The sequence below is a fragment of the Pelobates fuscus genome, chromosome 13 (assembly GCF_036172605.1).
Source record: "Pelobates fuscus isolate aPelFus1 chromosome 13, aPelFus1.pri, whole genome shotgun sequence".
NCBI classification, from domain to species: Eukaryota; Metazoa; Chordata; class Amphibia; order Anura; family Pelobatidae; genus Pelobates; species Pelobates fuscus.
This window is the reverse complement of record NC_086329.1, coordinates 101,510,603-101,524,668: the sequence shown is the minus strand read 5'-3', so window position 1 is coordinate 101,524,668 and position 14,066 is coordinate 101,510,603. Positions and strand designations below refer to the sequence as shown.

The window sequence follows — 14,066 nt, the reverse complement described above, 5'->3', positions numbered from 1 at the left end:
GGATAAGATGAAGCTGCGGGCCTGATCTTGATACAATTACATACCAAATGGTTTATTCACTAAACACGAGTATAACCCTCATGTGTCCCTCAATAGGAAAGAATAAAAGGATCTTAACATGTATAGTTTTCAGGAAAGACGAGACAGGGGGATATGATAGAAACATTTAAATACATAAAGGGAATCAACACAGTAAAGGAGGAGAACATATTTAAAAGAAGAAAAACTACCACAACAAGAGGACATAGTCTTCAATTAGAGGGGCAAAGGTTTAAAAATAATATCAGGAAGTATTACTTTACTGAGAGGGTAGTGGATGCATGGAATAGCCTTCCAGCTGAAGTGGTAGAGGTTAACACAGTAAAGGAGTTTAAGCATGCGTGGGATAGGCATAAGGCTTTCCTAGATATAAGATAAGGACAGGGACTAATGAAAGTATTTAGAAAATTGGGCAGACTAGATGGGCCGAATGGTTCTTATCTGCCGTCACATTCTATGTTTCTATATTTCATAGATGCAAAAATTGTCTAAGGGGGTGGCCAGACTGATGGAATAAGGGAAGGACTGCAGGAAAAAGGGTCTTGTGAGCCTGGTGTGAATGTGCTTACTGACTGACTCAATGGTCAGTCCCAATTAGGAATGAACATGAGCAGATATGAGATGCCAGGAAACAAAGCTGGAACAGCAGTATAGAAACATTAAGCCATGACTGGACCATTTGCTCCAGGATGGTTGGTAGGCAGACAGTCCGTTATAATAAAGTCCTCTCTTTCCACCTGAAAGCCTGGGGTTAAAGGGACACTTTAAAGGGTTACTCCAACCATCATAATGATGGTTTGGTTGTGATGTTAAGAGTATCCTGGCTCATACCTTTGTAATGGGAAAACCATTTTGCAATGGTTTGTCTTCTTACTTGGTGTCCCACGAGGTGCCAAGGGTCTCTTCCTGCAGTTGGTGATGACATCCAGCTTCTGCAAAGCTGTAGAAGCCGGATGCTGATCCCAATCCCAACAGTCATTGAATGATGCCCTGTGCACATAAATATGCACAGTATGGTTATCAGCTAGTCTGGAACCTTTGTTCCGGGCTGGCTAATGAAGCCCCACTGACACAGCTGGAATTGGGAGTTACACTCCGTTCAGAATGTACAGAGTTTCATAGTGAAACGCTTTACATACAGACTCCAGGTACCATGACCACTTAAGCCCTAAAACTTATATAGATATATTTATATATCACATTAAAGTAAATTGGTGATCACTTTTTATTATTTCATGAAAAGATTACATGTCATATAGCCTTACTGAGTATGGTTTTGCAATAAATACATAAAAGGTAACTTTTAATTTTCTGACTTGCTCAGTGGGGTCAGTCAAATATAACCCTCTTTGGTCAGAAGTACCACTTATCTCCTAAGAACATGCACAATGTGGAGATCTGGGACTGACTGTTTGTTGTTTTCGGATGCTCAGCACTTGCACACACCAGGTTTATATACTTAGACTGTACCTCTAATTAAGAGGTACAGTCTCAGTTTTAGGCAAATCCCTCTGTCCCTCTTTTCTAGGAGCTCCATACTGAGTGTATAACAGAGCTCCACAGCAATAACACTCCCAGTAATGTGTCTGAGTGTATAACAGAGCTCCACAGCAATAATACTCCCAGTAATGTGTCTGAGTGTATCACAGAGCTCCACAGCAATAATACTCCCAGTAATGTGTCTGTGTGTATAACAGAGCTCCACAGCAATAACACTCCCAGTAATGTGTCTTTAAACTGCAATAAATGTGTTTAGAAATCAGTCTTTGTAAATAAGATACATTGTTACAGTTCTAAATTACATAATTACATTTTAGTTTTATAAATGGTTATTAGTAAGTCACAAACACATTTTAAAAGTGCCCCTCTTAGTTTGTTTTAAATGTTGGGAGATTTGGGTTTTGGTTACCTGCACTTCTGACCAAAGAGGACTTAAAGATGGCTGCCCCCAATTGCAATTGATGAGATGTACTGCAAAGATGAATTAAAGGAGCACTATAGTGCCAGGAAAACAAACTCATTTCCTGGCACTGTAGGGTCATTAGGTCCCCCCCACCCTCAGGGCCCCCCTCCCGCTGGGCTGAATGGGTTAAAACCCCTTCAGCCACTTGCCTTTCATCAGCACCGGGCTCCCTCTGTGCTGGGAAACTCTCCACCCCCTGCCGATGTCAGATCCGAATGCGCGACAAGAGCCGTGCATGCATTCAAACAGCCCATATGAAAGCATTATTCAATACTTTCCTATGGACAGCAGCGTCTTCTCACTCAGTGGCGTACATACCAGGGTCGCAGGGGTCGCGGCTGCGACCCAGGTATGTACCCACAGGGCCAGCCTCTTCTGCTGGGGGGCCCAGGAGCCGGCCACCTCCGGGCCCCCCGAGGCTGGCCCTGCTGTCACCCGGCTGGCTGGCTGGCGGGCGCGCGAGGGAGCACTGTCCCCTGGGTGCTCCCTCTTCAGCTCCCTCGCGCACCGCGTACTGATGCCGGAGCCGGAAGATGACGTCATCTTCTGGCTCCGGCATCAGTACGCGGCGCGCGAGGGAGCTGAAGAGGGAGCACCCAGGGGACAGTGCTCCCTCGCGCGCCCGCCAGCCAGCCGGGTGACAGCCTGGCCAGCAACACCACTGGACCCCAGGGAATCCCCCCAGCTCTCCCACAGGTAAGGAGGCTGGGGGGATTAAAAAAAAAAAAAAACGTTTGAGTGTGTTAGTGTTAGTGAGTGTGTGTGTTAGTGTTAGTGAGTGTGTGTGTTAGTGTTAGTGAGTGTGTGTGTGTGTTAGTGTTAGTGAGTGTGTGTGTGTGTTAGTGTTAGTGAGTGTGTGTGTGTGTTAGTGTTAGTGAGTGTGTGTGTTAGTGAGTGTGTGTTAGTGAGTGTGAGTGTGTGTGTTAGTGAGTGTGTGTGTTAGTGAGTGTGTGTGTTAGTGAGTGTGTGTGTGTTAGTGTTAGTGAGTGTGAGTGTGTGTGTTAGTGAGTGTGAGTGTGTGTGTTAGTGAGTGTGTGTGTTAGTGTTAGTGAGTGTGTGTGTTAGTGTTAGTGAGTGTGTGTGTGTTAGTGTTAGTGAGTGTGTGTGTTAGTGTTAGTGAGTGTGTTAGTGAGTGTGTTAGTGAGTGTGTTAGTGAGTGTGTTAGTGAGTGTGTTAGTGAGTGTGTGTGTTAGTGTTAGTGAGTGTGTGTGTTAGTGTTAGTGAGTGTGTGTGTTAGTGAGTGTGTGCGTGTTAGTGTGTGTGTTAGTGTGTGTGTTAGTGTGTGTGTTAGTGAGTGTGTTAGTGTTAGTGAGTGTGTTAGTGTTAGTGAGTGTGTTAGTGTTAGTGAGTGTGTTAGTGAGTGTGTTAGTTAGTGTTAGAGTGTGTGTGTGTGTGTTAGTGTGTATGTCTGTTACTGAGTATGTTTGTGTGCGTCTGTCACTGAGTGTGTGTCTGTCAGTAAATGTGTGCGTCTGTTCATGAGAGTGTGTGTGTGTGTGTCTTAAGCACTTACCTTTCTCCAGCGCCGGACTCCCTTAACGCTGGGGATCTCTCCGTCCCCATCCGCCTCTCAGCTCCGAATGCACATGCGTGGCAAGAGCCGAGCGCATTCAAACCGCCCATAGGAAAGCATTACTCAATGCTTTCCTATGGACGTTCAGCGTCTTCTCACTGTGATTTTCACAGTGTGAATCGCAGAAAATCCTCTAGCGGCTGTCAATGAGACAGCCACTAGAGGCTGGATTAACCCTCAGTGAAACATAGCAGTTTCTATGAAACTGCTATGTTTTCAGCTGCAGGGTTAAAACTAGAGAGACCTGGCACCCAGACCACTTCATTGAGCTGATGTGATCTGGGTGTCTGTAGTGGTCCTTTAAGTGTATGTGTTTATGCATGCACTGGCATACATACCGAGGTCGCACGGGTCGCAGCCCTGCAACTCCTGCGACCAGGTGCCCGCCGCCATGTGTTGTGGCCCCAGCCTGCGCAGAGTAAGCGCTCGCGCGGGGGGGGCCCGGATCAGTTTTCGCACCGGGGCCCCATGGGTTGTGTGTACGCCACTGTTCTCACTATAATTCTCGCAGTGAGAATTGCCTCTAGCGGCTGTCAGTGAGACAGACACTAGAGGCTGGATTAACCCTCAGTGTAAACATGGCAGTTTCTCTGAAACTGCTGTTTTCAGCTGCAGGGTTAAAACTAGAGGGACCTGGCACCCAGACCACTTCATTGAGCTGGGTGCCCATAGTGGTACTTTAACTTATAAGTATGCATTGCAGAATAATATACAGAGGCTATAATACATGTGATCTTTTATTTTTACTAGTAATACAAATAATGACGGTTTTCTTTAATGGTAAACTAATGAACATGGCAGTGCCCCACTAATGCCCTCTTAACCCCTTAGGGACACATGACATGTGTGACATGTCATGATTCCCTTTTATTCAAGAAGTTTGGTCCTTAAGGGGTTAAACCAATAACTTTTAATGCTATATTCTCAATTACAATTTATTTTTTTCATTAGTCTGCAATTTATTACTTTGCAGGGAGTGTTAGCGTTTTAGTATCGCAACGTCTGGTTACAGCAATGATCTCATTCAAACCTCGCTGATGAAGCAAATTGTACAGCTCATCTCATTCTGATGAGTCAACGGAAAGAGGAGTGCCTCTTTTCACATAAACGCAGGCCTAGTATCCTGTGCATATGATGTGGAATGGGCTTGTAAAACAGAGAGTGATAATACAAATATCATTTACATCAGTGTGGCGGAATCTGTTGCTATGGAAACCTCACATTAAAATTCAGGCCTTGCTTTAGTCATTAATCACACGGGGTGCAACAACCAGAGAAGAGGGAAGCATAGCCCATAGTGGGGCCTGACAACATACAGGGCTAATATATATACATATATACTTCATACTCCCCCACAGGGAATATTTCTTTCCCACCTGGGAACTAACTTTTTTTCAAATCTGTTGGATTACGGGAGAACGAAGAGAAGAGATTATAATAAGCAGTCCTGATTTCTGAAGCATCAGGTTTGCCGTTGCAGATACAATTTTCGCACCAAGTTGATAGTAGGAAGAAGAATGTAGCAGGGTGTTGACAAAGTGAAGATGATAGCGATTTTTTTTACTGGCAATTCATATTTCTGGTATATTTTGCAAGCATGGATTCAAATAAGCAATTTTGGTCACCCAAGCCAAGGGGTTAAATGTTTTGATATTGTTTTTGGTGTGAAACTCCCTGTTAAATGCTCTTTCTGCTTCCCTGGGTTTTAGTAACGCCTCCATAAATACACTGACAGTGCTTCTTTGTATAAAGGACAATACGCAGAGTCCTTGATACATTTCAGCACATCAACAAATCAGTCTAGCAAACTAGCCTCTGCTATGCACTAACCAAGCAACACATCGTCTCTACTGCTGTAATCCTAAAACAAACAGTTTATGGGAGATTTTAATGTGGGATTGATTTGTATTCACTCTGACTTCAGTGGAACTTCAACATTTACAGTCAAAGCGTGTGTGTTTGCATGCTGTTCTGTTATTTACAGAGGATAAGCACGGTTTCAATGGTGGTTTCTTCAAAAATAAAAAATTAACGGGGGTTGTTTGTTTACTCCAATGGACAATGCACAGGAAGTTATTCATGGGGAAGGAAATCAAACTGTCCACAACAGAAGGGCCAATAGTGCAGTTTAAATGAGCTATTTACATATGTTAATGAACGACACATTCTCAGGAAGGATAAATCCGCAAACAGGGCCGAGCTGGTAACATAAAAAGATGAGGGAAATTCAAAGCACAGGAGCCTACTTTCATAATTTGGGAAATACAAGCACAGTCTATTTTTTTTTACATTATTTTCTATGCATCTATAAAAAAAAAAAAAAAAAAAAAAAACCTCTGAGGATTTCATACCTTCCAGTTTTGGGAAGTATCAACTTATCAAACACGGGTGGAGCGTCAGGTGACCGATCTTTATGTAAAGGTGCATCAACTTATGCATGTGTGCCACAATGAGTGGAAGCCATGCAGGCCCACTCCATTCGGACTTTCCAATGCCCAAGGTGTGGATGACAATTAATTAAGAAATAGTATGATGGTTCCTCTGAAGAAAATAAATGTTAAAAAAACTGATCATCCCTGTCGATCTTAATTTATTTTATTGTTATACTGTAGTTAACAATCTTTAAATAAAAAAATAAGAAAGAAAAATAAATAAATAAAAACTACGCTCAGCTAAAGGAGTCCAAAGCTGTACATCTGATATGGATGTAGTTTTAAGAACAGATGCGTCCTTTGCTGCAAGTCAAGCAGGCAATTTAAGGACTCCCTGAATTATGATAAATGAAGGGTCATTACCTGTATAGAGTGGATTAAAGGCACACTATAGGTGCCCATACTATTTCATCTCATTGAAGTGGTCTGGGTGCACGGTCACTGTCACCTTAGCCCTCCAGCTGCAAACATTGCAGTTTTAGAGAAACTGCAATGTTTACACTGCATGGTTAAGACTGCCTCTAGTGGCTGTTTACCAGACAGCCACTAGAGGCTCTTCCTGGCCTTTCACGGACTGTGACTGTGTGGAGCAACGCTGAATGCCCTCATGCTTTACATGAGGACATCCAGTGTCTTCTTAAGCCCCAACAGAAAAGCATTGAGTCAATGCATTTCTGTGGGCAAGGCGTAATGTGGCACTTGCCGAGCAATGGGCATTATGTTCCCCAGTCAGCTGATGTTGCTGGAGGAGAAGTTGACCCAGCACTGAAGGACTTCGGAGCTGTATTCAGGTAAGTGGGGGAAAAATAAATAAAATAAAGTTATTTAACCCTTTGCTTGCCACTGAGAGATGTAAGGGAGGGGGAGGGCACAGAGACCATTTAGTGTTAGGAATACATTTTTATATTCCTAACGCTAGAGTTTTCCTTTAAAAGTTAAGGATTTACCAAATGCCTGTAAGATGCTTAACCCCTTAAGGACACATGACATGTGTGACATCTCATGAATCCCTTTTATTCCAGAAGTTTGGTCCTTAAGGGGTTAAAGCACCATAACCACTACCGCCCGCTAAGTTAGACAAGCCTAATAGCAAGATTGTCCCCAATATGGAGTCTAGCAAACCTCAAACATTTACTATATGCAGGATACACCCCTTACTTTCACCGCTATCCTAACCTACAATGTAACGGATAACTTTAATACACATGGCCATATGCGTATATAAGGGGAATTAATTTAGGTTATCTTAGCTGTAATATATGTATTAGGGGAAATTAAGACCATATCTTCGAGATGTGTTATTTATCTTGATTACAGCTGCCGAACATGGTTTCAACTGAAATAACAGCACATATAAACAAAATAAAACCTTGGGTTAAAATCAGTCTTTCCTTTATGTACACTAAATTGATGGATATATGTGAAGTGTTATGCATACATTGAACACAGGGGGTGATTAACTTGGATGAATTTGTCATGGAGCTGAGCTTTGGGGTTGTTCAAATTGGCTTCACAACCCTCAATTGGCTCAGTCGGGCTATGAACAAGTTCTCATGGGTCCGCAGCGGGATAAAGAGGGAACAGGTGCCCTCTGGTTATAGATGGATGGATAGAGTGTAATATGCATGCAGGGATTGTTTGTGTGTGTTCCTTCAATTAAAAAAAATAAAATTACAAATAAACTGCATTCACCACAAAGAAAGAAAATGAGACTTACAAAAGAGAATCAACATTGTACACGATCTTAGCTATAGTTACATGTTTTCATACAGCGATGAACAATATATTGTGGGTGATGTTACCTGTATGACCATTGTTTCTAAGGTTGAAAGATCCAGTCCCAGGAGTACTATATCCAATGGGCTCTATAGGCTGTAAGGAATCGTCGTAGGACACATTGGCTGTCTGGATGTTGACTGGAGACTGGGCTGTCCCCCCACAGTCTGGGTAGGCTTCTTTCCAGTGTTCTTGTCCTTCATGACCTGTCGTAGAACATATCAAAATCAAATGTTCTGGACAATTTAAATCTTGCACAGCATTTTAGCACATGTCACACTTTAACAGGTTTTTGTCACAGGATAAAATCAGACAAATGCACATAGGACATATATTTTAAATCACAACCACAACATACAAACTATTCAGAAATTACTCCTGTAGGATGTTTAATACCCTAAAAATTACAAATGTGGTCTTATTTAACCCCTTTCAAAGGCTAGGAGACTCAACAACAATGGATGAGTTTTACTCATTGTGTGATCTAAACGTGGTGCCGACTGCCGAGTTGTAAAAGTGACACAATCACTATGGAAACAATGGAATCAGCAGGTGAATTTTCTTTTAGTTTATGGCATACTGGTAAATGTCCCGCTTTGGCATGCATTCCAGTCCTCAAAGGGCATTCATTCTGTGGGGGGTATAGAATAGAGCAAGTGGGAGTTATTCCGCAGATCACTATTTGCATTTAAACTAAAGCCTGCTTTTGTTTTCGCTCTTATTTCTCATCAGGAAACAAGAACTAGTGTTTTACAGCAGTGTGTGAAACTGGCCCCATGCCCTTCAATAGATTTACCCCGCTCCTGACCTTCAAAATAGGAAGAAAAAAAAAAAAAACACTATACAAAGGGGATAATTGGCTGAGGGACCCCCAGTCTATTTATACAGTTGACTGCCAAAGCATGCAGCAAACTATTTCAGCAGTTCCCCTTCAAAATGATAGCTAAATAAAGATTAACCCAAAAGAAAAAGGCCCGCTCTACTACACTAAGATTATTATATATGTATAAAGCACCAACATATACTGTAGCACTGTGCATTAAAATAAAAATACATGAGGACGTATCACTATTTACTATTATCAGCAGGTAGATATTCCGGACTAGTAAAGTGGTTTGATCAAGTAATATCGTTAAATATTCACTAATCTAGGAATTGTCAGAAATTGCTGAGTGTTTGAAACTTAAGGCCAAAACACACAATTGGCAAAAAAAAAAATACAAACCATGTATTTTTCGAAGTTGGCTAATAACCCTATACATATCGTCTGTGTAGGTTGTTTAACATCTTATAGATAAATAAAATGTCAGCGCAACAATGCACACTAATTCAGACACCCTCCATCTTTATATATCTCCAGGTATGCTGACCTACTCTCACTTAATGAGTAGAATGTAACATTTATTGTGAAAGACTAGATGGCAGAATTATACCATCAGTGGTAACGAGGTTAAGTAACGAAGTGTGTGTTCATTGAATTTAGTTAGAAAGGAAGAAGAGGACACCGTGAATTGCTATTAAGCAGGTTGCTTTAAATGTTCCATTCCTCGGGACTGTCAGAGAGGTCTGGTAAGCATCAATGAGAGTAAATATCATGAATCATAACAGTAATTAGTAGAAGGTTGATTTGGCTATGAGAGGGGAGTAGGGAGAGGAGTCAATGCCATACATTGAGATATGAGATTCTAGGCATTGCATGGTGGGAACATTGAATGTATCAGGACGAGCTTTGGAGGGGTCTATGAGAAGGAGGCTAATGGGATAAGTTCAAGCTCAGTTTGTGTGTGGGTTGGGTATATGAATCCACATTGCAGGACAGACGATTAATCAGGGTTGTGGCCCTTTAAAACGCCTTAACTGGTGGTCTGCCACCTGCTCAGTACATGTACAATAAGTACTATAAATACATCATCTCTTTCAGATCCAGTATTATGTGCAGGAAGGTATACACACAACCATACTACAGGCTTACAGCAATTTAATAATTTACAAATAAAAGAAATTAACTCCATTATTCAATAACTAATTTTTCCCAATATTCCATTAAACAAGTGTCAAAGATGTTGATTTGCCATTCAATGTTTTGTACGCACACAGAGAAGAAAGCCAAGCTGTACGTTACTCCTCAGAAAACATACACGAAATATTTTGGTGGTCATTTGATCACAAGTAACTCTAGTACACTGGAGCTTGCAATATATTACAAGCAAAAGAGGACTCTGCTGTCTGCTCTTCAGGATATTTAGATGTATGACCCCCTGGATTGATAGTAATTGAGGATGGGTGTTTGTAGGTCCCCAGAGGTAAATAAAGTTAATTGGACCAGTTTGTGCAGAGACTCTAATGAGTTATACAGGAAAGATGCTGCCTGTATGGTAACTGCCTGCACCATTCAAAACAATGGTTTAGATTAAATGACCACAGATAACATTCATCACAGGCTCTCAATATAGCCATAAAAATTAACTACTTTTACTTTTTCTTTTTGTTCCTGGAAGGCTGGATTTTATAACAGGCGGCAGCCATTTTCTTACCTGGGCTCTGTGCATTCAGCTCACTAAATAGACTTTGATTCTAACCGTATTCAGTTTGATTGAATTAAATTAACAACAAATACACAACATTGTCTACAAATAATTTCTCCTGTTATTGTCATTGAGTGACAATGTTTGTGACTTCTGCGGCAGGTAACAAGAATGTGCAATCTATTAACGATTACCTTGAGTCTTTCTCAATAACAGTAAACAGAAGGATTAAAGGGACACTTCAACACCACAATCTCTATAGCCCACTGCAGTATAGCGCCAGGAGTTTCCAGGCACCCTCCCAGTGTTTGACAGCTTACCTGGGGTCCTGCAGGCACCTGCTAGGAGTTTCTGTAAGCTACACTGAGCTTGAGCTAAGCCCTGAGCATGCTCAGCCTGCACTGCAGGTATTAACTCAAAGCAGGCGCTCCCGGGGCACAGAAGGAGATAATGGCACCTGGCAGACCCAATTCTGACTACTTACCCTGGGAGGGCACTCCGCTGTCTTGGTTATGGTACTTAGTGTTCCTTTAAATGCACAGCGAGCAATATTCCTTTGTAAGTATGCTTATATTTAACAGAGTTCAAGCAAGAAAATTCCTGCAAAGGATTATCTTACCTGTGTAAGTCCAAGAGGAACCTGGAAGAAAGAAAGAAAAATAAAGTATGAGGAACTGCATTATCAAGAAAACTCATCACAAGATACTGAATAGCAGCAATGTGCGTCTTAATACTTTAAAGAATGAATCGAGCGACCAGATTGTCATTGTGAACACTGCACCCACTACAGAAACATTTTTAAATACAGCATAGTATGCCAATGCACAGTGCACACTAAAAGGGACTCTCCCTGACCCCATCCACAATGGAGATCTTATTTTTATTATTACACAGATAATACATTGAAAATAATCTGTACATGGTTGTTCCCATTTGTAGGCCATGCATTTTTATAAATGTATCCTCCCCCATCCCGACATTGGTGTCCCACATGGCAGTAACGGTGGTGCATGTGCTTTACCACCAAATACCAGATAGTGGCTCAACCCTGTTTTACCTGCACAGAGCATGGGGTTTGTGGGAGTTGTACCTGGGAATTCAAATGTTACCTTTCTACTGCAAAAAGCAGACTACAGAACTACCAAACCCCTGCTGTGCATCCTCTCCAGACAGAGCATGCTTAGGCTGAGTGAAGCATAGTGCGAGGTACAATCGAGTACAGAGTGAACGTATAGATTAAGTGTTCTTTCGCACATTGCATTAATTGTTGTGATGCTTGGAGGATTATTTTATATCAACTTGATTTCAGTATGTCTGCATACCCATAAAGTATAAGCTCACTTGCCAACATCAAAACACACACACATACGAAAAAGACGATTCTTAGAAAAATCATCCCTAAATAGTTTTAGAAGCAGCACGTAATGGTAGCATGCCTCTTAACTATCCTGCTTTCAGCCTTACGGTCCTGAATTTAGGGTTCTGCCCCACTTTACATCAGGGAACTTTCCACTGGGAAGCACAGCATGGGTACATCATTAAATGGGCTTGCACTCTGCAGTGGGCACTAGGACAGTTCAGAGAGTGCTTTAGCAGTGTTTGACGCCAAGCTCACACGCAACTTCTGTGGGTGGTCCAACCTACTTTCCGTGTTGGCCTGCTGATTTAGGGGCATCACCAGTGACTCAACTTCTGTTATTGGTGATGCCCCCTTGGGAGGTTCCCATGCCATTTCCAGCTAGGGCAAAGTGGGAGGTATGTGGTAGGCTGCTGCACTATAACATGGACAAGAGCAAATAAAACCAAATATATACATTATCCCTGCTCTCAAAGTGCCATCATAATTGCGTAGCTTAAAGGGACGCTATAGTCCCCAGAAGAACGACAACTTATTGCTGTAGCCCTTCAGGCTGTTTGCAGCGAACACAGTCTTTTCAGAGAAAATTCAGTGTTTACAGTACAACCTAGTGATAACTCCACTGGCCACTCCTCAGATGGCTGCTAGAGATGCTTCCTGGGGCAGTGCTGTACAGTGAGCAGCACTGCCATTGAGTGTCTCCACCCTCTTCATGGAGACTCTGAACTTTCCTCATAGTGATGCATTTATTCAATACATCTCTATGACTAGGAGTACATGCTGATTGGCCAGGGCTGTGTTTGACTTGTGCTGGCTCTGTCTCCGATCTGCCTCCTTGACAGTCTCAGCCAATCCTATGGGAAAGCATTGTGATTGGCTCAGATATTCACTTCTGAGGATATCAGCCAAGCAGGCAGATCAGGGGCAGAGGCAGCAGCTGCAGACTTGAATACGAAAGTGAGATTTTACTATATTTAGAGGGGCATGGGTGGGTGCTAGATGGTGGCTTTAAATCTACATGGTCAGGAATATGTGTGTGTGTTCCTGACCCTATAGTGTTCCTTTAAGTACAAAACAGTGGCGTACATACCAGGTATGTACCCACTGGGCCAGCCTCTTCTCTTGGGAGGCCCAGGAGCCGGCCACCTCAGGGCCCCCCGAGGCTGGCCCTCGTGTCACCCCACGGCCGGTCCTGTGGGTGCGCGAGGGAGCACTCTCCCCTGAGTGCTTCCTCTTCAGCTCCCTCGCGCACCGCATTGATACCGGAGCCAGAAGATGATGTCATCTTCCGGCTCAGGCATTCCCTATGCGGCGCGCGAGGGAGCTGAAGAGGAAGTGTGGTGGAATCTCGGTAAAAATAAATTTAGTAGGCCGAGATTACCACGTGGCATGTGTACGTGCATATGCTGACGTATCGATCAGTTGGTTGCACGTGGCAAGATACGATCAGTAGTGTACGGAGCATGTGCAAGAATACAGGATATAGTATTCCCCCTCCTCCATTGTGCTGGACAAGCCATGCGGTCAAACAGGAAGTTAATTCTTATTTGTGTTGATTGGTTAAGAGAATGTGCGGGTGGAGCTTAATATGGGAGGAGTTATATGCCTATATAAGGAGCCTGCACTATTGTCCGGGGCTCAGATTTTGCTGTATTTTGGTGACGCTAGTCCCTCTGAGTCCCGATCGGTGATCCAATAAAGAATCTCTTCCTTCCTGAAGAAACCTGTGTCCATCTCTCTGTGCTTGGCTTCCGTCAGTTTCTCCGGTATCATTTGGTGCATTGGCCGGGAAGCTCATCGTTCAACGGTAGCTGAGAGGCAGAGGCGTGAGACGGTCTATCTTTGCCCACGTTCTCTACGGCTGCACCCCTGAACTTCTGCGTGGACCTCCCTTCGTCTCGGCGCCACTGGTCTGTTGTCCAGGAGATCATCGGCCTCTACGTGAGAAGTGCTGGGGTGTCCCCGTCGATGAGTGTGAACTCAGGTTCAGGAACGAGGAGGTAAGACAACTGCTGTTTTAGACGGCAGGACCCGCTAGGGGTATACCGATTGTGCGGTAGGCCCAAAGGGGTTTTTGAATCTGTATCTGCCCCCTCTGTCGGAGGGAAGGAGCGAAGGCGCACCGCTCGATCGAACGCTCTTTAGTCAGACCGTTTGATTTGGTTAGTCAGGCGGGGCGCTCTGGTGTAAAATAGCCCTAGCCGGACACCGGTGTCTTGTCTAGACTAGCGTTCTAGGGTGTATATTTTGTTCGCTAGGTCGGAGGGACCGGGAGACTAAGCGGCGTCTGTGTAAATCCGGTTCGCTAGTTCTCATCCTATCTGGGCTAAGTGGGAAGGCGTGTAAATTTGGAACCCACTAGACTTTTGATAGTACGACTAAGAGGCGTCTGTGTAAATTC

At 43.3% G+C, this 14,066-nt stretch overlaps 1 protein-coding gene across 2 annotated transcripts in view; it reads right to left on the bottom strand.

Annotated features, from left to right (window-relative positions):
• The window catches only part of CA14 (carbonic anhydrase 14), a 50,300-nt gene that overhangs the window by 20,077 nt on the left and 16,157 nt on the right, over positions 1 to 14,066 (bottom strand). For both annotated transcript variants that reach the window (XM_063439507.1, XM_063439506.1), the window contains exons 2-3: positions 10,928 to 10,948; positions 7,810 to 7,989 (exon numbers count right to left, since the gene is read on the bottom strand). In XM_063439507.1, coding sequence (XP_063295577.1) covers positions 7,810 to 7,989; positions 10,928 to 10,948 — 201 coding nt within the window. The remainder of the gene's footprint in view (positions 1 to 7,809; positions 7,990 to 10,927; positions 10,949 to 14,066) is intronic.